The 22,784-nt window shown below is 53.0% G+C and overlaps 1 protein-coding gene across 6 annotated transcripts in view; it reads right to left on the reverse strand.

The window, feature by feature from the left end:
- The window catches only part of SNX8 (sorting nexin 8), a 68,639-nt gene that overhangs the window by 7,111 nt on the left and 38,744 nt on the right, over positions 1–22,784 (reverse strand). For 4 of the 6 annotated variants that reach the window (XM_058712045.1, XM_058712044.1, XM_058712042.1 and 1 more), the window contains exons 2-6: positions 6,592–6,782; positions 3,761–3,878; positions 3,370–3,491; positions 1,449–1,529; positions 140–300 (exon numbers count right to left, since the gene is read on the reverse strand). In XM_058712045.1, the coding sequence (XP_058568028.1) occupies positions 140–300; positions 1,449–1,529; positions 3,370–3,491; positions 3,761–3,878; positions 6,592–6,732 (623 nt within the window). In that variant the 5' untranslated portion in view covers positions 6,733–6,782. Of the gene's footprint in view, positions 1–139; positions 301–1,448; positions 1,530–3,369; positions 3,492–3,760; positions 3,879–6,591; positions 6,783–7,054; positions 7,173–14,507; positions 14,545–22,784 lie in introns of those variants that run through there. The other 2 variants (XM_058712043.1, XM_058712041.1) reach the window with 2 other exon arrangements.

A 22,784-nucleotide genomic window follows, 5' to 3' on the forward strand; every position in this document is an offset into this window, starting at 1 on the left:
CCCATTTCCCCAACTCTCTGCTTCCCCTTTACAAAGTGAACCAGGTCAGAACGGAAGGGATTCTGGGCAAGCACCTCTGCCTGGACGTCGGCAGGCCCCTCCCCACCTGACCGAGCCCTGCAGAGCTGGGGGCACCTGCCTCAGCTCCTTCCCGAAGATGAGGAGGTCAGCAGCATTGTCGATGGCCCTCGACGCAATCCGCTCGGCCCGGTCGCGAAGCTTGTGGAAGCTGTTGTAGATGTTTCGGATGAGCTCCCGGCTGATGGCGAACTGAGTCTGGATGTCGGCTGGGAGGAAGTCCTGACAGGGAGGAGAGAAGGCCGTGGGTTACTGGCAATGAAGTGCCTTGGGGAAAAGACGACCGCCGGCAGGGGAAGAATGGTACCCACTGAGCAGCCAGTGAGCCCAGATGCCAGGCCACGGGGGCACTTCGCTGGGCCTCCCTTCCGGTCCAGGAAAGAAACAGCCCATCATCACCCACACACCACGGACACGAAGCAGAGTGGCCCCTAGTGTCCGCTGAAGCCGGATCAAACTGACGTCCTGCCGAAACACACCCCTGTACTAACCTTCAAGTACTAATCCTCAAGTACTAATCCTCAAGCTCAGAGTGACAATCACAAAGTCCTAACCCTTCCCTCGAGGCAGGGCTTCCCACGGGCCCTCACTTTCCCCCAAGAATCAGCTTCTCACCAGCTTTACTATTAACTACCTGTTAATATTAACCATCGTTTACCGTAACATTAACTAGATAATGCTTAGAAAACAGGCTGCTTAGGGAACGAAATGAAGGTAAGATACATGTATTTCTGTACGGAGAAGCAGTTTAACAAGAAAGGAGGGCCGCCCAGGGGTTCAGTCAGCTAAGCGTCCGACTCTTAGTTTCAGCTCAGGTCACGATCTCGCGGTCTGTGGGATCGAGCCCCACACCAGGCTCTGTGCTGACAGTGCAGAGCCTGCTTGAGATCCTCTCTCTCCCTCTCTCTGCCCCTCACCCAATCGCTCTGGCTCTCTCTCTCTCAAAATAAACATCAAAAAATTTAAAAAAGGAAAGGAAAAAAGCTAGCCAACAGCTACCTTAATTCTTTTTGAAAAAAAGAACAGACTAGCTAAATTTCAAAATAAACCAATGTGACAATCACTCCCCTGAAATCCGAGAAGCTAGTGACGAAGCCAGTGTCTGCCCGAATCACAAAAAGCCTCAGTCACGTCCGGGCAGGCCGCTCAGAAGTCTGGGACCTTGCCAGACGACAGCCTCTCTGAGCGTGTCTCCCCATCTGGGAAATGGGCAGCACACCCGCTGTCTGAAAGGAGAGCCGATGAGAAAACCGCGCCGCGGGCCTTCGTGTCGTCTCCAGCACACGGGGGAGGCCCAGGGCGGTAGCCAGTACGCGGTCGCCGCCCTGGCGCCCTGGTTGGGGGGGCGAGGGTGGCGGCGGGAGCGGTACCTTGGCCCGAGGAGCCAGCTTGCAGCTCATGAACTCGTCTCCAACACACTGAGCCGACTCCTTCAACTTGTTCTGCACGTCCTGCGAAAGGAAGACAGAAACGCCACATCCTCCAGCCGCAGCAGCGTCTGCCTGAGACCCGTTAAGCCACCGAAAGGCAGGATGTAGTCCTTCCTCGAGAGAGCCAGGTTTCCACGGATCTGCTCTCACGTAAGTATCCAGAACCTCTTCCCGGACTTTTCTCCACTGACCTCCACCTTCAGGACGGCCGTCCACAGACAGGAAGGCCTGACCTAACAGCAGCTCCGGAGGGGAGACCTGTCTCCAGGAAACAGAGACTGCACGCACACAGCAGGGACGGGATCCGTGCTGCTGCCGTCGGGCTCGTCGCATCCGCTAGGTCCCACCCACGTGGGGCACAGGGACCAAAGACGAGGTCTCTTTCTCCCTGCACACAGACCCACGGGCCCCAGGCCCACGGAGCCCCGGGAGAGCTGGTGGGCAGCACACAGGGGCCAGGCCTCCGTGGCAGTCCACGTCAAGGACCCACAAAGAGCCACGGGAAACACAGGCAAAGATCCTAACATGCAGCTATTTGTGGGTCAAGGAATTCTAGAATTTCAGAGAGGCCCTGAAGACCATCTGGCTCAATTCTCTCGTTTTACCAGAGGAAAGAGTCAAGGAGGCCATAGGGACACTCTACCTGTGTGAGAACAAGGGGTCAGAGGAGCCTCATGCCTCTAGAATGGGGGCGCCGTCCGGCTCCACGACTAGCAGCACCCTCCCCTGTCGTGAGCCGTGTATAGCTCCCACGTCCCACCACGTTCCTCTTGTGGCAGTGAAGATCCCTGCTCTAAAGGAACCTGTCCACCCAGCGTTCAGAAGACCCACACTCCCAGCTCAAGGGCAGGTAGTCACAGAAACGTCCCCTGAACGACTGCTTTAGGTCCCATAAAAGAGGCAAAGGTGACAGGTACCCCCTGGCTGGCATAGAGGGAAAGCCAGCGGCCTTCTCAAGGAGGGTCTCGGTGTGTCTCATCTTCCTGCGGGGGAAGTGAGTGTGGGATCGAGCCCCTCCTAGGTCCCTGGGGAAGGGAAAGCTACCGTGTTGGAGCCCCACCCCCACCCCACCCTCTTCCTAGGCGGAGCCGGCTGCCCTGGGGACCAGGCAGTGACTTCCTCCACAACTGTGAACAAGGACGCTGCAAGACAGCAGAGGGACGCCCACGGCCGCCTGGTTTCTAACTGAAACTAACGTCCACGTGGAGACAGTCCCGGCAGCAGGTCTATGCTGCAACTCCACTAGAAAGACTCAGCTCAGGGGACTCCTGGGGGGCTCAGTCAGGTAAGCGCCCAACTTCGGCTCAGGCCATGATCTCACGGTTCGTGAGTTGGAGCCCCGTGTTGGGCTCTGTGCTGAAGGTTCAGAGCCTGGAGCCTGCTTGGGATCCTCTGTTCCCGTCTCTCTCTGCCCCCCCCCCCCCTTGTGTGCGTGCTCTCTCTCTCTCTCTCTCACTCAAAAATAAACATTAAAAAAATACATAACTCAACTCAGCCTTCCGGTGGTACTTAAGGTGGCTCTTTTCGCTTCCCAGAAATCGCTCATCCTGATCTGGGGTCTCGAGCATTTCCGTCGTAACCCCTCCCAAACAGAGCCTCTGCGACCGAGCCTCAGTGCCCACGGCGACCGTGCAGAGAACCCTCTACCTGGATACACAAAATCCTGCCAAGCCAAAGCCAGGGGCGCCTCGTAACGTTACACCCCCGTGATCTGGGAGGAGAGCGGATGTCACTCCTGGCACCACGAGGGCAGCAGACTCCCCGAGGGCCCCCAAACGAGGAGGGCAGGAGAACAAGCACGCTTAGGAACGCCACTCACGCGGGGAGCCTCGGGACGCACCCACAGCAGAGTGATACTCACCGGGCCACTGAAGGACAGGAAGAGCCGGAGGGCCACGTCCTCGGAGAACGGGGGATGCCGGGCCACCAGGTTAATGAAGCGCCTCAGGGCCCTGCGCCGGGCCTCAATGAACTCGCGGTCGGCTGCAGACCGAGAGCGAGGGGTCGGCCGGCAGCCTGTGCCGCGCCCACTGCCCCCCCCCCCCCACCCCGGCCGTCCGGAAACGTGCCTGGAAAAGCCCAGGTCCCTTCTGTCCTAGCCCCCGGTAGCCGCCCCTCGCCGGTCCCCAGCGTGAGCGCTGGGCGCCACCGGCGGGGAACGAGGGGGGTCCGCGGCACCCACCCTAGCTGGCCCCGGCCTTCCCGCGCGCGTCTCGCACCGGGCGCCCCGGCCCCGCCCGAGCCCGCTCTACCTCCCAGCACTCTCTTGGGCGGAAGGGCCGGCACCATGCGGTAGGGGAACCTCTGCAGCAGCATCTCGTGGAAAACCACGAAGTCGTTGTACCGTCTGTACACGGAGGACCTGAAGCGCTAGAAGACAAGAGGGCCCGCGCTCACGCCGGACGCCGGAAACCTCCCCGGGTCACCGCTCCCCTCCCTCCCATCCCCCGCCCCGAGACGGGAGACGGGGCCCGCGTGACGCGGGGCCTCATCCCCGCTCACGGGGCCTCCACGGCGAGGACGGGCGCCCTCCTCCCTCCCGGCGCCGCGCGGCTCGGGCCTCACGTCCAGCCCCCACCGCGGTCTTCACGGAGCGCTCAGCCGCGAAGCCGGCACCCACCCCACCCTCAAAGGCAGCGCTCGGGCCGGAGGCCTTCCCCACTGGGGGCCGGGGCCGTCCTCCCACACACGCCCCAACACCGGCGCGACCAGCGCGACGGCGTCCCGGGCCCAGCGGCCGACGCAGACCAGACCCCGACGAGGGGGGGCGGACGGAGCGGACGTCCGACTGCAAGTCCGTCTGCCCCGTGGCAGATAAAACCGCGGGCGCCACGAGGGATCCACGCGACAGAGGCGCGACCTGGACCTACTGGAAGGGCCCACGCGACGGACGCGCACGAGCCGCTAGCCTGGGAAGTATACAAGCTGCCCTGGTGATAAATGATACTGCGGAGTGAGAGAGGCCGGGTGATTCCACCAACAGGACGTCCTGGAAGAGGCGGGGCTGCGCAGACAGAAGACGGGGGCTGCCAGGGCTCAGGGCGGAGGGAGGAGCAGGGGGAGCACAGGGGACTCTTAGGGCGGCGAACAGCGCGAGGGACACGGGATGGTGGACACCTGCCGTCCCACGTTCGCCCAAACCCACGGAACGTGCACCCACCCAGAGGGACCCTCCCGTGAACCGTGCACTCCGGGTGAGAACAGCGTGTCAGTGTGGGGTCACCGACCGCGACAAATCCACCATCTGGGGGACGCCGAGAACGGGGGAGTCCGGGGGGGAGCGGGGAATTACGGGAAATCTCTGTCCATTCAGCTCAACGTTGCGGTGAATCTAAAACTACCCCCTAAAAATAAAGTCTACAAAAAAATTAAACATGCTACATGAAGAAAAACACAAAGTCAGTTGTGCCACGTGCTGGGGACTGCATGTGTCGTGCCCCCTCTGGATCTGCCCCAGCCTCTGGAGAGCGGGATGCAGGACAAAACGCGTGGCCCCTCTGCCTGAACACCCGCAGGCTGATCCCTCCGCCCGGCAGGGCTGCCTCCTTACGAGACGACACACGTGCTTAAGGAATTACGTTACTGAGACGGAAAAGGGCCAGAAGCCCAACCTCACGCCCCTCTGATGCGCCGTCACCTGGGGGAATGGCACCCACGGGCATGGGAGAACTAAGTTTACTCACAGGCCTCGGTGACCGCAGCTTGGAAACACCATGAAACAAAAACCCTGTGATTCCTGGGGCGCCCGGGTGGCTCAGTTGGTTCAGCGTTCGACTTTGGCTCAGGTCATGATCTCTCGGTTCACGGGCTGGAGCCCCACATTGGGCTCTGTGCTGATAGCACAGAGCCTGGAGACTGCTTTAGATCCTCTGTCCCCCTCTCCCTCTGCCCCTCCCCTGCTCTCTCTCAAAAATAAATGAAAACATTAAAAAAAAAAAAAAAATACAGCGGCACCTGGGTGGCTCAGTCAGTTAAGTGTCCATCCTGATTTCGACTCTGGTTAAGATCTCACATTTCATGAGTTCGAGCACTGTGCACTGACTGCAGAGCCTCCCTGGGATTCTCTCTCTCTCCTCTCTCTCTGCCCCTCCCCTGCTCGCTCCTTCTCTCTCAAAAATAAATAAAAACATTAAAAAAAAAAAAAAAAAGAAAAGAAAAGAAAGAAACCACCCTGTGATTCTGGATTCCCATGGCACATGCACACGGCCGTTCGGTTCGGAAAACGCACTTCCTCCCTGGATGACGACTGAAGCCTGACAGTGGCGGGGCCCCGTCACCAGGGCGGCCCTCTCGCCGGTGGGGCCCTGCTCTACCTGTCCCTGCACATCCCCCACTGACACAGAGGGGCTGCACAAGACCCAGGGATGCTGTTGGCTTGTCAATGACTCACTCCTCAGTTTGTGAAGAATAAATCCCTCCCCCCCCCCAATGTTTATCCTAACAGCACTGGGATATAGAAAGAGAACAGACACGCACACCCGCCCCCAGTATTTATTCTAACGGCACCGGGATTTAGAAAGAGGACAGAAGGACAGGGATATCAGTCCATGCAGACTCGCAGTCCTGGTGCCAGACGCCTCGTGGAGTCCGATATCGGCGGGCAGGATAACAGGGCAGACGGCGTCCTTGGTGGGGATGAGGCGGACACACCAGTCCTGCCCTCCAAACTGGATTCGCCGCCGGAAGCCCCCACTCTATCCTCAGGATTTCCCAGTTACTACAAAACCACTCCCAGGCCGGCGTGTGCCCGCACCTTGTGCTCAGAAGACGAGTGGGCTCCTACGAAGCAGCATCCCAGACACAGGGAAGAGGGGAGCGGGCTGGGCTAGGGGTGTGGCTGAGCCAGAACAGAACCCAGGGACACGCACACGCAGGCTCTGAAGACGTCTGTTGGGCACCCTGGCTCTGAGCGTCGAGTTTCGGGTCTCACCTTTAAGCCCAGCGCAGACTCTCTGCGGTCCTTCTCCGCCTCGTACCCGTGCCCTAACGTGTCCCCGCCCCTCCCCACCTCCTCCCAACACACACACACACACACACACACACACACACACACTCGCGCGCGCGCACGCGCTCTGCCCCTTACCTGGCTGGAAACCTCGTATTCCACATGCTTTAGGAAGAGGCCCTTCTTCTCGGGAATGAGCTCCACCTGCACGGTGTCCCTGGCCAGCAACTCCTGCAGGGTGTACGAAAGCAGCAGCGGGTTCCCCTGCGGCATCTGCATTCGACTGGGGTGTGGGTCCCTCCGCTCGCTGACCTGGGGCGCTGGCAAGTCTGGAGGGGACAAGGCGACCGGCCGATAAAAACGGCTGCTCGGAAGCAGAGGCTGCCACGGCGGGCCTGCCCCCGCCGCGTGCTAGCTTCGCACGTGGACTGTAGCCACATCACCCCCGTTCATTCAGGCCGCGGAGCTTGTGCTCCGAAAAGTCCCCACGCCGTGAGGCGTCCACCCGCTCGTGAATCAGCAAACACACCCCCCTTTCCAGGACCAGTCAGATCTAGTTTTCAACCTGGGAATAGAAGGAAGTGAACTATTCACAAGTTACGTGCAAAAGAGCCCTCCTTTTCTCTAGAGTCGAAAAGGAGGTTCAAACTAAGGAAAGAGCCGTGGAATTTCTCTCTCCCACTGTTTCCACAGTGAACACACATGACTTCACGTGGCAAAGCAATGATTCCAATTCCATGTAGGTAAAAACCCACATCTTGCTTAGAGCCACGGTTCCTGATCACACAAGTCAAAGAATTAGGCCCTCAAACCTCAGCTTCCTTACACATCACTCACAAGGCAGCAAAACACAGGTCCAAGAGATTACACGCTAAAAAACACGGAAGTCACAGGAAAAAGTCAGTTTGGCTTTTAGTATAGAGTTTGAAAGAAAAAGAGTTCTTTTCAGTGAAAAACTATAATAGGGGCTCCTGGGAGGCTCAGTTGGTGGAGCGTCCGACTCAGTTTCGGCTCAGGTTATGATCCCAGGGTCATGGGATCAAGCCCTACCGCGGGCTCTGTGCTGAGTGTGGAGTCTGCTTGAGATTCTCTCTCCCTCTCTCTGCCCTCCCCTGCCCAAGCAAACATGCTCTCATGCTCTCTCAAGACAAACGTTAAAATATATATATATATATATACACGTACATACGCTACATATATAATAAAGGTATCCCATAGTGTGAGAGGGGGTCAGAGTCTGATCAACATTGCTATTGCTATAAGTAACCACAACAAAGTGTACATTTTTTCTTTTTCAAAATTTTCTACAACGTGGTTATATCGCTTTTTTTATGATTTACTTCTTAAAATAACACTTTAAGATTCTGGTTTACATTCTAAACAGAATTAATGGCCAGATTACTTTCATCTCTGAAATTACTCAGCATTTTAGAATTTAAAACGTAGCTGCTTTTAATTGACCTTAAAGCTTAAGAAAAAAAATAAACTAAGGCCTTAATGCTTACTTGGGAACCCCAAGGGCCTCATAAAAAGTCCACACGAAAACTAAATATTATGTGCTCTACGAGCGGTAAGCTCCCAAGTGAGAGCACATATCCTAGGGTCAAAACAATCCACCAGGGCGCAAGAAGAAAATATTAATAATTCTATTTGCATTTTGTTCCCTTCTTTTCAAACTTATATTCTTGTGATATCATAACACATGTAACATAATATTAGAGTAGTGCGTGCATGTAACTTACTAAAATATGTGTGTATAGATGTGTGCATATATTTGCATGTGTATTACATGTGCAAATGTGTATGTATGTGTACAAGTGGGTGGATGTATGTACACGAGTATATGTGTATACAAGTGTGTGTGTACATCTGTATAAATGTGTCTGCAAGTGTGTCTGTGTATATACCTGAGTGTGTGCGTGTAAGAGTATATATGTACGTGGGTATGTATATGTGTGTGAACTTGAGTGTGTGTGAGTTTATGTGTATATGGGGGGGTACATACACATGTGTGTATGTGTGTATACAGTACTGTGTATATGTGTACATGGGTATGTATGTATATCAATGCACATGTGCATGAGTGTGTATGTGTAGATGGGGGGATGTACATGTGTTCGAGTGTATGTGCAAGTGTCTGTATATAAGCATGTGAGTGTGTGTGTACATGGGTGTGTACATTAGTGTGTATGAGTATATACGTACATGAGTCTGTATGTGTATCAATGCACGTGTACATGAGTGTGTATGTGTATATACAGGGGTGTACATGTGTACAGGTGTGTATTTGCAAGCGTGTATAAAAGTGTGAGTAGTGAGCGCGTGCACGACCATATACGTACATGGTGTGTGTATATTGCACGAACGTGTGTACATGTGTGTATATGTGTATGAGGTATGCGTACATCAAGAGTCCCCAATATCTTAATGGCCAAAATGTGGAGACCACAGCTTCAGACAGTACCTGTTCTCCCCTCCTAAAACCCAGCCCCTTTCCATGTGAAACTATTTTGGTGGCCTTAGAACTGCGCTGACCCAGTCTCCAGGGACCACACACACCCTGGGTCGAGACGGCACGTGTGTCTCAAGTACTCACTCAAGTGAGTGACGAACAACACAGAGACACTGGGCTCAGCAGTACCCATTCAGCTCGTGGCTACCAAGTGTTCCCACTGCCGGGCACAATCTATGAGGATCCAAACTCCAGGGCGAACTGGAATACACCGTGACTTAACTTTAATAGCACCCAGGTAATGAGCCAGGGGGCCCAGACACAGCACCAGGACACGAACTCGGGGGGCACAGACGCCCTCAGCTTTGCTCTGGATGCATGCTGGCGGTGGGGGAGCCTGGCACTTAGAAGGGCACTGAAGGAAAGCCGGCTGAATGACTATTTACTGATATTTACTACACTTTCATGAGTGAAAGGTAGCATGTCTGGGGGGAAAACAAAGTCTTAGGTAACTAGAGCACAGAATATGTGGAAAAACAGGAAATAATTGAGTTAAAAGGTAATGGAGAAAGAACATTTTTATCAGAGAAAAGATTTGCAAATCACGTATCTGAGAAGGTACTGGTATCTGAAATATACAAAGAACTCTTACAACGCACTAGAAAAAAAGAGAGAGAGACAGAGAGAGAAATAACCCAATTTTAAAATGGGCAAAGCATTTGCATACACATCCCTCCAAAGATATACCAGTGGCCAGTAAGCACATAAAAAGATTCTCAACACCATTAACCGGCACGGAAATGCAAATCACAGCCACAGTGAGATACCACCCACTGTGACGGCTCTAATTAAAAAAAAAAAAAGACCAGTGAGCATTGGCAAGGGTGCAGAAAAGTCTCGCTCATGCTGGCAGAGGCTTACGCGAGGCAAAAACAGTCGGCCACTTCCTCGGTGTCACAGGCGAAGCCGCTATATGACCCAGCAGCTCCCCTCCTGGAAATACACCCAAGCCACATGAAAACGTGTGCCCACACAGAGACCTGGAGACAAATGCCCACAGCAGCACCAGGTGTGAGAGCCAAGGAGTGGAGAACCCCAAGCGCCCATCAACAGTGAGGGGATAAACAAAAGTGCTTCATCCATACAACAGACTCCTTCCGCCATGGAAAGGAATGAAGGACAGGTTCACACTACAAGATGGGTAAACCTTGAAAACCTCAGGGGAAGTGAACTAATCCATGCAGGGGGTGAGTCCGTCCACAGGAAATCTCCAGAAGAGGCAAACCTACAGAAACAAAGCAAACGGATGCCTGCCTGGAGCTGGGGGCGGGGGGGGCAACGCCTGGAGAAATGAGCAGTGACTACTGGAAAATAGGGGGTTTCTCGGGGAGACGATAAAACGCTCCAGAGGTGATCGTGGCGATGGGTGCACGACCCCGTGAACACACCAACGACACTGTATTGTACACTTTAAATGAGTGAATTGTATGGCAGGTAATGACAATTCGCCTTAAATATAAAAGGCAACATCAGTAAATGGAAGAGTCCTCTCTTCTACAGAAGCAAAAATGGTCAGAACCAGCTCTTTGAGGACACTGGGAATTGAAGGTCTGTGGCAATCCCGGGCACATTTATTGATGCAATAATTAGCGAAATTGAGGTTATACTGGAATAGGGAGGCCCTTCCTCCAGTATGGCTGCAGTTGTCATAAGAAAAGGGAAGACTTGGGGCGCCTGGGTGGCTCAGTCGGTTAAGTGTCCGACTTCAGCCAGGTCACGATCTCGCGGTCCGTGAGTTCGAGCCCCGCGTCCGGCTCTGTGCTGACTGCTCAGAGCCTGGAGCCTGTTTCAGATTCTGTGTCTCCCTCTCTCTCTGACCCTCCCCCGTTCATGCTCTGTCTCTGTCTCAAAAATAAATGTTAAAAAAAAAAAAAAAAAAAAAAATTAAAAAAAAAAAAAAAGAAAGAAAGAAAGAAAAGGGAAGACCACACAAAGACCCAGAGGCACCCGACACGCGGGGGTGGGCACATGGCAACGGAGGCAGAGACCGAAGGGACACGGTCACAGACCAAGAACACCTTGGCAGCCTCAACCACATGCTGGGAGAGGCAGGAAGGACCCTCCCCTACAGGGTTCAGAGGGAGTGCAGCCCTGCCCATGCCTGGATCTCAGACGTGGGGCCTCCAGGGCTGGGAGACAACACGTTCCTGTTGTTTCAAGCCACCCCATGTGTGCTGCTTTGTTAGAGCAGCCACACACAACTCACACGAGAAACTTCACAGAATTCGTTCTGAGAGGTCATTAAATAAATCTACAATGGTCGGCAGCAACACCTTGGGGAAGGAGGAAAATGTGATTTCCCCAGAGCTGTCATGTTATATTATTTAAACTGTCAGGTTCACAACTGAAGTTTACAAGACACGCAAAGAAGTAAGACAGTACAGCCAAACACAGGGAAAAACCACCACCAGAAACTGTCCGAGAAAGGCCAGGCATTGAACTCATTCGACAGAACTGAAGGAGGGGCGCCTGGGTGGCTCAGTCGGTTGAGCGTCCGACTTCAGGAGAGCCTGGATCCTGCTTCAGATTCTGTCTCCCTCTCTCTCTGCCCCTCCCCTGCTCATGCTCTGTCTCTCAAAAATAAATAAAAACATTAAAAATAATAATAAAATAAAGAACTAATGCAAAGGAGGAGAGCAGTCCCAGCAATAGAAAATATGGATAAACAGACCAAAGTTGTACAAGAGAAGCGGGAAAAGATTCTGGAGTCAAGAAGCTCACTAAACAAAATGGAAAATTCACAAGCAAGGTTCAACAGCAGATCTGAGTGGGCAGAGGGAAGAATCAGCAAACCTAAAGACAGGTCAACTGAGACTGTCCGGTGTGGAGGACAGAAAGAAAACAGAATGAAGAAGAACGAACAGCCCCTCAGCAACCTGTACCAACATCACCGACTGCACCAACAACAAAACCGACTGTACCAACACCACCAACTGTACCATCATCATCAACATGAGCGGCCCAGGAGAGAGGATCAGGAAGAATAGGTGAATGAACTGCCAAATTTTTTCCCAAATTTGATTTTTAAAATCCAGGAACCCAAAAAAACCCACCCAAGATAAAGTCAGGGAGATTCACAACTAGACAGGTCACAACGGCATGGTTCAAACTGCACCGTTCTGTGTCCAGAGACCAAGAGAAACTCTTGAAAGCACCAGGAGGTCAGCAACCGGGCAAGATGAACAGCTCACTTCTCAGAAGTCACGGAGACCGCAAGGCAGTGCGATGGCACACGCAAGGTGCCGGAAGACAGAAGAGTCAACTGAGAATTCTACAACCAGCAAAACTATCCTTGCAAACCGAAGGAGAAAATAAGACACCCCAGATGAGTAAAAGCAGCCAATTCACTTCTGCACCACCAGTCGTGTTGTTTCTTCTGAGAGACAAATCCACGTGTGGAAAGAAAGAATGCCAGTAAAGGTAACTGCACTGGTAAATATGAAAGGCAGTAGAAACTTATCCGTAAGTTTTTCTGGGTGACTTAAAAGACAACGTATGAGGCAGTCATCGTAAATCTGTTTTGAGGAGCATACAGTTTATATGCAAACAATCCGCACAGCTGATAACAGAATGGGGAGAGGAAGGGAGCTGTAAGGGAGCAAGATTTCTACACGCCACTGAAATTAAACTTGTACTAATCCAAGCAGGATTGTTACACATTAACATGTTGACGTGTACTCCCAGGGCAATCACTAAGAAAATAACAGGAATAATATAGTAACCGAAACAAGGGAATTTAAACCGTACACTAGAAAATACCTATTTGATGTAAAACAAGGTAATAACGGAAGAACAGAGGAAAGATAAAAGTAATGCGGGAAAGAAAATTTGGGAAGCACCAAGCATGTACTGATTTTGTTCTCTTCCTGATGGGTCAAGTAACCTAATCTAAGACATATTAGCTCAGTAATGATTACCAAAGGATCACAGGCTGCTGAAGAACCTAAACTCTGACCACAAGAAAATCTAAAAGTCAGAACCCAGGGGCGCCTGGGGGGCTCAGTCAGTTGAGTGTCCAACTCTTGATTTCAGCTCAGGTCATGATCCCAGTGTTGTGGGATCAAGCCCTGCATCAGGCTCCAAGCTGAATATGGAGGCTGCTTGACATTCTGTCTCTCTTTCTCCCCCACTCATGCTCGCACTCTTTGAAAGAAATGTATACGTATATATGTGTGTGTGTGTGTGTGTGTGTGTATATATATACACACACACATATATTTAAAAGTCAGAACCCAAAAGGTACATTTTATTGTTACTTTTGTTAATGGGGTCACCATGTTGTCCAAGCTGCTATTTTCCTTTTTTTTTATATATATATTTTATTTATTCTGAATGAAAAAGAGTGACCAGAGGAAGGGCAGAGAGAGAGGGAGAGAGGGTGGAGGGGGAGACAGAATCCCAAACAGGCTCCATGCTGTCAGCACAGAGCCCGATGGCAGGACTCAAACTCACGAACTGTGAGATCACGACCGGAGCCCGAAACCAAGAGCTGGACACTTAACCAACTAAGCCACCCAGGTGCTCCCTCTCGTCGAAATTAAAAAAAAAAAAAAAAAAAAAAAAAAAAAAAAAATTGAACGTTTACTTATTTTTGAGACAGAGAGAGACACAGCATGAACGGGGGAGGGGCAGAGAGGGAGGGAGACACAGAATCCGAAGCAGGATCCAGGCTCCGAGCCGTCAGCACAGAGCACGACGTGGGGCTCGAACCCACGAGCCGTGAGATCGTGACCTGAGCCGAAGTCAGACGCTTAACCGACCGAGCCACTCAGGTGGTCCTGGAGAAGTTTCAATCTCAAGGAAGCTATGATTCCAAGTATCAGTTTCCTAAACTGGGACACGTCTTTTGAAATGTTTAAGAAGGAAAACAGATCATTCCAGATCAGCTAACCTGTCATGCAACAGACCACACACTGTGGAAAGGGCAGAAATTCAGGGAGAAAGGGTCTGGTTTTCTGTGGGAGTAAATGTCAAGTTCACTGACAGGACTTAATACCCTTATCAGATGGAAAACGAAGCGCACACCCACCCACCTCGCCCCAACAGGTAACAGTTTCCGAGAGAGGCAGCGAGGCCCCATACTGAAAGGCTCCGGACAAAGGATGGGTTTTGACCTCAGACGGGTGTGTGCTGACACCCAGTGCCTCATTTCCTAGCAGCGTGTGCCCGGCAAGCGACCCCCTCCGAGCTTACCACCAGTAAAATGCAGGGGTAAGGCTGCCTGCCCAGGGCCAGGCCCTCGTCGGCAACAAACCCTCAGAGGCCTCTCTAGCGGTGCTCCCTCCCTGCTCCAACCCTTCTGACACAACTGCTCAACCACGGGGTTTGGACTCAACCCAGAACCCAGTTCAAAGCCTTGCCTTGAAATGCCACTCACGGTCCGAGAGAAGCTGGAAGGAAGCGGCTCTCACACCCGGAGGCTCAGCGCCTCGGGCTGATTCCACACTGCCCCAGCGGCCCTTGTGGGAAATGAGACACCAGAGCTCAAAGTAACTACCTGCTAGAAATCAGTGAGTAAGCCCCTGCCTCCCTTCGGGATTACCGTGCTCCACTCCGAACCACATTCGTGCATCCGTGGACTAAAAGGTAGAACCAACTGCCCGTAGCAATAGGTGTTCGGGGCCGTGATTCGGGCTGGCCCGCGGAGCGAGGCCCCACGGGTGGCAAGGATGAGGCCCAGTCTCCACCCCGGGGGACACCTCGCCAACCGACAGAGATGTGCTGGCTCCAGGTGACTGTAAGACAGCCTGGCAGGTGTTGAAGGAACAGGCACTGATGGGGAGTGGCGTCACTCCCAAGCCAGCCACCGGCGCGCCGCGGGCGCCCCGGCGTGGGCCTCTGCCGCTCTGCAGCGCACACAGGGAAACGGTCAGTGAGCAGCATTCAACGTGTCCGGCTCCGAAATTTTGGGATTCTCCAAGCCAGCTATCCACAAACGAAAAGCAATGAAACGTCACACAAAGCCCACTGTCCTTCCCCCGGTATTTCCATCAGAGCCTTTGGGCAGCAGTCCTGCCACGGGCACGCCCCTGGAGAGGTCCAGCCCCTCTGTGTCCGGACAGCCCCCAGCAGCAGGGGCCCTTCCTCACTCGCCACAGGCCGAAGCTTCGGGAAACCAACAAGAGTTGCCCAATGAGCATGCGGTCACGCACACCCTCACTTCATGAAAGCAAGCCCGGCAAATGCTGACCAACGCAGAAGTCACAGACCAGGGGACCCCGCACACACACAGGAGGCGGCACCCAGCCCGGCCAGCCGCCCCGCCGTGGAGGGACAGCACCAAGCACCCGCAGATACCCCAACTATGCCCCCAGCTCGGCCCTCCCCGGGGTCTCACTGCTTGCATAGAGCCCCGGGGGGTAAAGGGCTTTCTCCACCGTGGCAGGTCACGTGTCCTCCAAAGGCAGCCAGGGAGGAAGCTGCCTGCCGTCCGAGTTTAGCAGCACGGTGGGCGGGAAGGTGTGTTCTGATGGCCTCCAAGTTCACCGTTCTACCACCACGCGGATCTGTCCCTACTGCCGTCCTCGGCTGCTGGCTCACCAGCACGTGGGACGGGGACCCGTGAGAGACGGCACATGCATCAGGGTCCGCTGCTGGGCTTGACCAGACACTGAGGGGTACAATGGCTAGTATCCAAAGTCAGGAAGTAAGTGTGGGCAAGGACGCGGAGGGATCGGACGCCCTGGATGCGGCAGGCGGAGACGGACAGCGCCCTGCTGAGGAAAAAGGCGGGGCAGGTCCTCACGAAACAGAAGCACACGTGACCAGCGATCCCGCTTCCGGTCTATCCCCAGAAGAACCGGAAGCAGGGCCCGAAGAGACACCCGCTCGCCCACGTTTGCGGCGGCAGGATTCCCGGCACCCGAGAGGTGGAAGCGACCCACGCGTCCACCGACCGACGACCGCAGTGTGGTCCGGCCACACGATGGACTATCACTCAGCCTTAACAAGCAAGGAAATCCTGGCACCGGCCGCCACGTGCATGAACGCGGAGGGCGGGAGGCTGAGTGACACAAACCACACACGGAAGGACGGACACTGTAGGATCCCACTCCCACGAGGCCCCGGGGTCGTCAGACTCACGGACACGGGAGGATCCACTCCCACGAGGTCCCGGGGTCGTCGTCAGACTCACGGACACGGGAGGACGTGCACTGGGACCCACTCCCACGAGGTCCCGGGGTCGTCAGACTCACGGACACGGGAGGACGTGCACTGGGACCCACTCCCACGAAGTCCCGGGGTCGTCAGACTCACGGACACGGGAGGACACGCACTGGGACCCACTCCCACGAGGCCCCGGGTCGTCAGACTCAGGGACAAGGGAGGACACGCACTGGGACCCGCTCCCACGAGGCCCCGGGTCGTCAGACTCAGGGACAAGGGAGGACACGCACTGGGACCCGCTCCCACGAGGCCCCGGGTCGTCAGACTCAGGGACAAGGGAGGACACGCACTGGGACCCACTCCCACGAGGTCCCTGGGTCGTCAGACTGAAGGGGACAGAAAGTACGTGATGGTATCAGGAGCTGGGGGAGGGGGAGGGAGGTCAGTACTGATTGGGGTTCAATTTGGGAAGATGAGAAAGTTCTGGAGAGGGACAGTGGGGATGGCTGTGCAATAACGTGAATGTTCTTAATGCCACAGAACTGCACACCTGAAAATGGTTAACATTTTATGCCACGTATGTTGTACAATTAAAGAAACACACTCGGGGGTGGCTGGGTGGCTCAGTCGGTTAAGCATGTGACTTCGGCTCACGGTTCGTGAGTTCGAGCCCCATCTGCGCTGACAGCTCGGAGCCTGGAGCCTGCTTCCCATTCTGTGTCTCCCTCTCTCTCTGCCCCTCCCCCACTCATGCTCTCTCTTTCGCTCTCTGCAAAAATAAACATTTACCAAAAAAAATTTAAAAAAGAAAGAAAGAAACACACTGGGATCGCTGGGTTGAACCCCCAGAGTCTAGGGTAGGGCCTGAGAACCTAAGTTTCCAACAAGCGTCCAGAGGCCCCAGTTTGAGAACCGCTGTCGTAGGACGAGCGGAAGAAGGACCTCAGGGCCTCGCCTAGACCCACGGCCCAGACCGGACACAGACCAGGGGTTCGTATGTGCTGCCACCTTGTTCTGCTCACTCAGCAGAGACAGCAGCGACAGCAGCGTTCCAGATGACAGCTCTTCCTCCAAAGTTACAGGGAACGGACCCAGCAGAAGTCCTCGATTTTCAGCAGCGACACTCCTCCTCAGGCTCACCCTCAAGAACTGCTCTAAGCTACTGTGTTCTTCTGAAATTCGGCTGTTCTCAGGAAACAGAAGCGACAGTGTCCGGGTCCTCATGGTGGCCATGGCCTCACGACAGAGAGCTCGGCGGCCGGGTGGCCCGGGAACACCAGGGACACCCGCGCGTGCAGCACACAGTCCTTCAAGAACGAGCCCTAACTCGAGCCCGAACACACAGAGGCTGTCACAGCCTCGGTTTCGCTACGCTTCAGACGCAGTTTTCTTTCAAGAACATTTCACGTGCCATTACGCTATCTTATTTGAAACGTTTATTTCGAGGGAGAGAGGGGCAGAGAGAAAGAGAGAGAGAATCCGAAGCAGGCTCTGAGCCATCAGCACAGAGCCCGAGACGGGGCTTGAACTCACAAACCGTGAGATCACGACCTGAGCCGAAATCAAGAGTCAGACACTCAACCAACTGAACCGCCCAGGCTTTTAAATACAGAAAACCCCCCACCCCTACCATCTGTACACATCCGTGTTCACTTTGCACGTGCTCTCCGCGTGCACAGGGATCAACAGACACACAGGCAGTTTCTTAAATACAAAGTGTGTTTCCATGTGTGTACGTGACGTTTCTTTCAAATTTTCTGTAAACGCAAAAACCTTAGCCATTCACGTAACGTAATCACCATGAACATGGTTTTCCCTTCAATCTGTGTTCCTACATACATTTAAATGCACTTACGTTTGTTTTCGTCGTGAAACATTTCAAACAGACGTAAAAGTACAGAAAATATTATATTCCGTGTATCTACCACGGAGATTTCATAACATTGTGTCATATTTTTTCTGAAAAAAAAATTTAAATACAAAACACACGTCACAGATGCACACCCACCCTGGCCCCCTTTCCTATTTGAAGGTGACCACTGTCCCAGAGTTGAAGGATATCCATTCCAGGCAGGTCTCTGTGCTTTCCACGTGTCCGTAAGTGTCTGTAAAGTGCATGCAAGTATTGTATTTTGTCGTATACAACAGACACAATTATTTTTTTCTGGTTTATACTGGAACAGAGCACGAGTGCAGAAGAGTGTACCTATCAAATCTGTTCAAGTCAATGAACCGGCATAGCTATATCGGGGCAGCACCCACATAAAGAAACGGGACACACGCCCGCTCCCTTTCGGCCCCTCCCCCGCCAAGGGTGCCAGCCACCTTCTAACCCACACATTATTTCTGTCTGTGGTTACGCCATATACACGGAATCAATCCGTAAGTTCCCCCGTTTCTGACTCCTTCCACTCAGCACGACGTGCAAGGCCCATACATGTCACCGCACGCAGCTGTCATTGCTACAGACCCCGCTGCGTGATCAGGCCACGATCGACCTGTTGATCGTGCTGCTGGACACCTGGGTAGTTCCCAGGGTTTTCCTATTACACACGGTGCTGCTCTGAACACTTAGCACACGTCCTTTGGTGGACACATACCCCTCATTTCTGTTGGGTATGCTCCTTAAAGTTCCTGGATCCTGGGATTTCTTACGTCCGGCTTAGCAAATATTTCCCGTTTTCCAAAATGACTGACCCACGTCACACTGCCATCAGCAGGAGGCCCAGCTGCCTCACGCAGTGCCCCCCACCCAGTGTTTTCCCTGTGTCCCCCTCACCACTTGATAGGGTCTGTGTCTGACACAGTGGCCGCGAAGTCAAAACTTCATCTTGAATTTTTTCCATTTACTTTACAACCGTTCTATATTCCTAAAAACGTACTATTACCTGTAACGATTGTATCACATCTCAGGTATGCAACTAAACATCACGTAGCCCTTCTCCCATGAGATGTTTCCTGCTATTGTCAACAGCATGAAGAACAGCCCTATTCACAAAACATGCCGCTGTGGGTTTTTTTACTCTATCCTTAGCATCAATTCCTAGAGAATTGCCACATTATTTCCTGCTAATGGACACTTCCCTGGATGGCTTTTGTACACAGACACATGTTGAGTAAGACTTTCTTCAGAAACCCTCTTTGGAGCGTTACTGCAGTGATCTTGGTAATCTAAAAGATGTACCAAAAAAAATAAATAAATAAAGATGTACCATAGTGGCATTAAAAAAGAGAAAACTAAAATTTGACCTTCCCACCTGCGATTAGAACGGCAATCGCCGAGGGGAAGGGATCGTAATGCGGTTTCCTCAAATCCACCACTGCCCCCAAAATGTTCTTTTCTCCTTTCTCAGCCAGGAGACGCATGGCCTGCTGCCCCCTTCACTCGCCTCTCTTCAGCCACAGCAGGCACCCGCCGGTGAGAGCCTGGGCACTGCTCCAGGGCCCTCGTACTGGGGACGCCCTTTCCGCAACTATCCGCAGACCAACTCCTTCACCTCCTTTGAACTGTGGCTCAAACACCACTTTCTCACGGCAGGTACTCGGTGCCAACTCCATCCCCTCCGCCCCCCGCATGCTAACATGGGTCACTGGCTCATTATGTCCGAAGAGTGTCCACCACCCACTGTAAGACCATCAATTCCGGGACAAGAGGCTTCCTTATTCTGTCCACGCTTAGGATCCCAACAGTCGAGAAGAGCCCCCAGCACATAGTAGGTGCTCAGTAAAACCATTTGCTGACTGCATGAAAGGCGCCAAAGTCACACAGGAAAGCCACAGAGAGTCACCAAGGCCTGCTATGCTTTCCCAGGCGGGGTGACAACCTCTTGCCCATTCCGCACCAACAGATCGCAGTAAGGTCTTGCCGGTGACAGGAACCGTGCCCCGGTGAGCCACAGCGAGAGGCAAAAGCCGGTAACACAGAGGAGGCTCTCAACGATGCCGCCGCCCCGGGCGAGCCCTGAGCAGGGGCAGCTCCCCACCTCCACCACAGCCCCTCGGCCAATTCACAGCTATATCTACTTTTCCCCAAAAGAACGTAAGGCAAAACCCCGACTAAAGCCATAACGCGCCATCTGGCTCGTCAACCAGCACAACAAAGAAAGGCTTTCCTCTTCCTGCAACAGTTTGAGTGTTTTTACCTTGAAACAAAGTAAAAATAAACCACCTCTCCAGGTCCCTCCAAGTCCTCTGGAACTTCTTCACTGAGAATTTCTGAGCTGAATCCTCTCCAAATCTCAGTTCAAACACTACTGCAACAGTGAAGTGTTTGCTAAGCCCTGTGCGAGCACGAGTCTAGCGAGCCTCGCTACTCTCCAACTTCCGCCTCCTCGCTGACCTGCCTCGGTGTCTCGTCCGTGGGCTTCTCACACACCAGAACATTCACCCCAGCCCGGTTCAGGGAGCTCTGGCTCCCCGACGCTGCCCGGCACGGGGATGGCACACAGCACACGCACAACTGGTTTCCAAGGGCCAAAGAATGCGCCAGATGCCCTCCCTCACACCACACGCGGTAACTAAAGGTCCATGTTAAAAGCGCTAAAACTCCAAAACACTTGGCAGAAAATACAAAAACGTATCTTTGTGGCCCTGGGTTAGACAAAGTCATGAGTCATGACACCAAAAATACAGACAACAGAAAAACAGAATAGGTCAACGGGACTTCATCAAAATTAAAGACCGTCGTGCTGCAAGACATCATCGAGACATCGAAAAGACAGCCCACAGAATGGCAGAAAATAACGGATGAATCATGGATCTGATTAGGGGCTTGTGTCCAAAATATACAAAGAAATTCTGAAAATACAAATTAAAAAAAAAAAAAAGACAAATTACCTAATTTTAAAAACAGGCAAAGTGGGGCACCTGGGTGGCTCAGTCGGTAAGCATCCGACTTCAGCTCAGGTCATGATCTCACAGTTTGTGAGTTCGAGCCCCGCGTCAGGCTCTGTGCTGACAGCTCAGAGCCTGGAGCCTGCTTACGATTCTGTGTCTCCCTCTCTCTGCCCCTCCCCCTCTCAAGCCTGCATGCTCACTCTCCCAAATATAAATAAATGTTAAAATCTTTTAAAATAATAAAATTAAAATTAAAAATGAGCAAAGGATAGGCGCCTGCTGGCTCCGTTAAGTGTCTGACTCTTGATTTCAGCTCAGATCACAATCTCAGATTGTGAGATCGAACCCCACATCAGGCTCCGCACTGACAGTGAGAGAAGCCTGCTTGGGATCCTCCCTTTCCCTCTCTCTCTGCCTCTTCCCTGCCCCCCCTCTCAAAAATAAGCATTTTTTTAAGAAATTGGCAAAGAGGGGCACCTGGGTGGCTCAGCTGGTTAAGCATCCAACTTCAGCTCGGGTCATGATCTCGTGGTTGTGAGTTTGAGCCCCGCATCCGACTCTGTGCTGACAGCTCAGAGCTTGGAGCCTGCTTTGGATTCTGTGTCTCCCTCTCTGTCTCCCCCTGCCCTGCTCATGCTCTCTCTCTCTCAAAAATAAACATTACAAAAAATTTTTTTTAATAAAAGTGGGCAAAAGATGTGAATAAACATTTCTCACCAAAAGATATACGAAAAGCCAATGAGCACATGAAAAGATGCCCGGCCACAATGAGATTCCATTTCATACCCACACGGAAGGCTACAGTCGAAAAGACAAGCACAGGGCCTGGGCGGCTCAGTCGGTTAAGCGTCTGACTCTTGGTTTCGGCTCAGGTGGTGATCTCACGGTTCATGAGTTCGAGCCCTGCGTCGGGCTCTACGCGGGCAGTGCAGAGACTGCTTGGGATTCTCTCTCTCCCTCTCTCTCTGCCCCATTGCCACTCATGCTCTCTCTCTCAAAATAAATAAAACTTTTTTAAAAATTAAAAAAAATACAGGCAATAACAAGTGTTGGTGAGGACACGGAGAAACAGTCCAGCAGCTCCTCAGAAGGTTAAATTCCACGGCCAGGTATATCACCCAAGAGAAATGACAAGCACGTCCACACAAAATCTTGTGCGTCAGCTCACAGCGGCATTGTTCATAATGGCCAAAACGTGGGAACAGCCCAATGTCCACCAAGTGATGAAGGGGTAAGTAAAATACAGAGTCTTAATACAACGGAATACTACTCGGCCGTTAAAAGCAACAGCATACGTGCTACAGCACGGATAATCCTCGACGCGATGCAAAACGGAAGCAGCCAGACGCAGAAGGACACAGAATACGCGGTTCGATCTGTATGAAATTCCAGAAGAGGCACATCTACAGAGAGTAATAGTGGCCCAGGCCAGGAGGAAAGGGGACTGAAGCGTGGACCTGACCACCAGTGGGTGTAGGCTCTCTTCCAGGGGAGAGGAGAACGCTCTAAAGTTACGTCGATGGCTGCACCATTCTGTTAATTGTGTCCTTCAAATGGGAGAATTATGTGGTGTGTGGATTAGAGCTCGATAAGGCTGTTAAAAATGTTTTACGAACTCCCTGTCTTCTCCCCAGTTCTTGTGCAAACGACTTTCCCGTGCCAGCAATGGGCCCGGGGCACAGCCGGCCTGCGATCTTGAGCGAAGACGTCTACCGAGAAGGGGGAAGATCATCTACGTGAGAAACCCTCTGGCTGTTCCTGGCACAAGCAAAAAAGCCTAGCTGGTGTCGTTGCCACGGAAACTGCCAGCGGCCCCTGGGGTCCGGGTCATCCCTGTGACTACGAAGCTGCACGGCAGAACTGGAAGCAGCCACCG

The sequence above is a fragment of the Neofelis nebulosa genome, chromosome 18 (genome assembly GCF_028018385.1).
Source record: "Neofelis nebulosa isolate mNeoNeb1 chromosome 18, mNeoNeb1.pri, whole genome shotgun sequence".
In the NCBI taxonomy this organism is placed as follows: domain Eukaryota; kingdom Metazoa; phylum Chordata; class Mammalia; order Carnivora; family Felidae; genus Neofelis; species Neofelis nebulosa.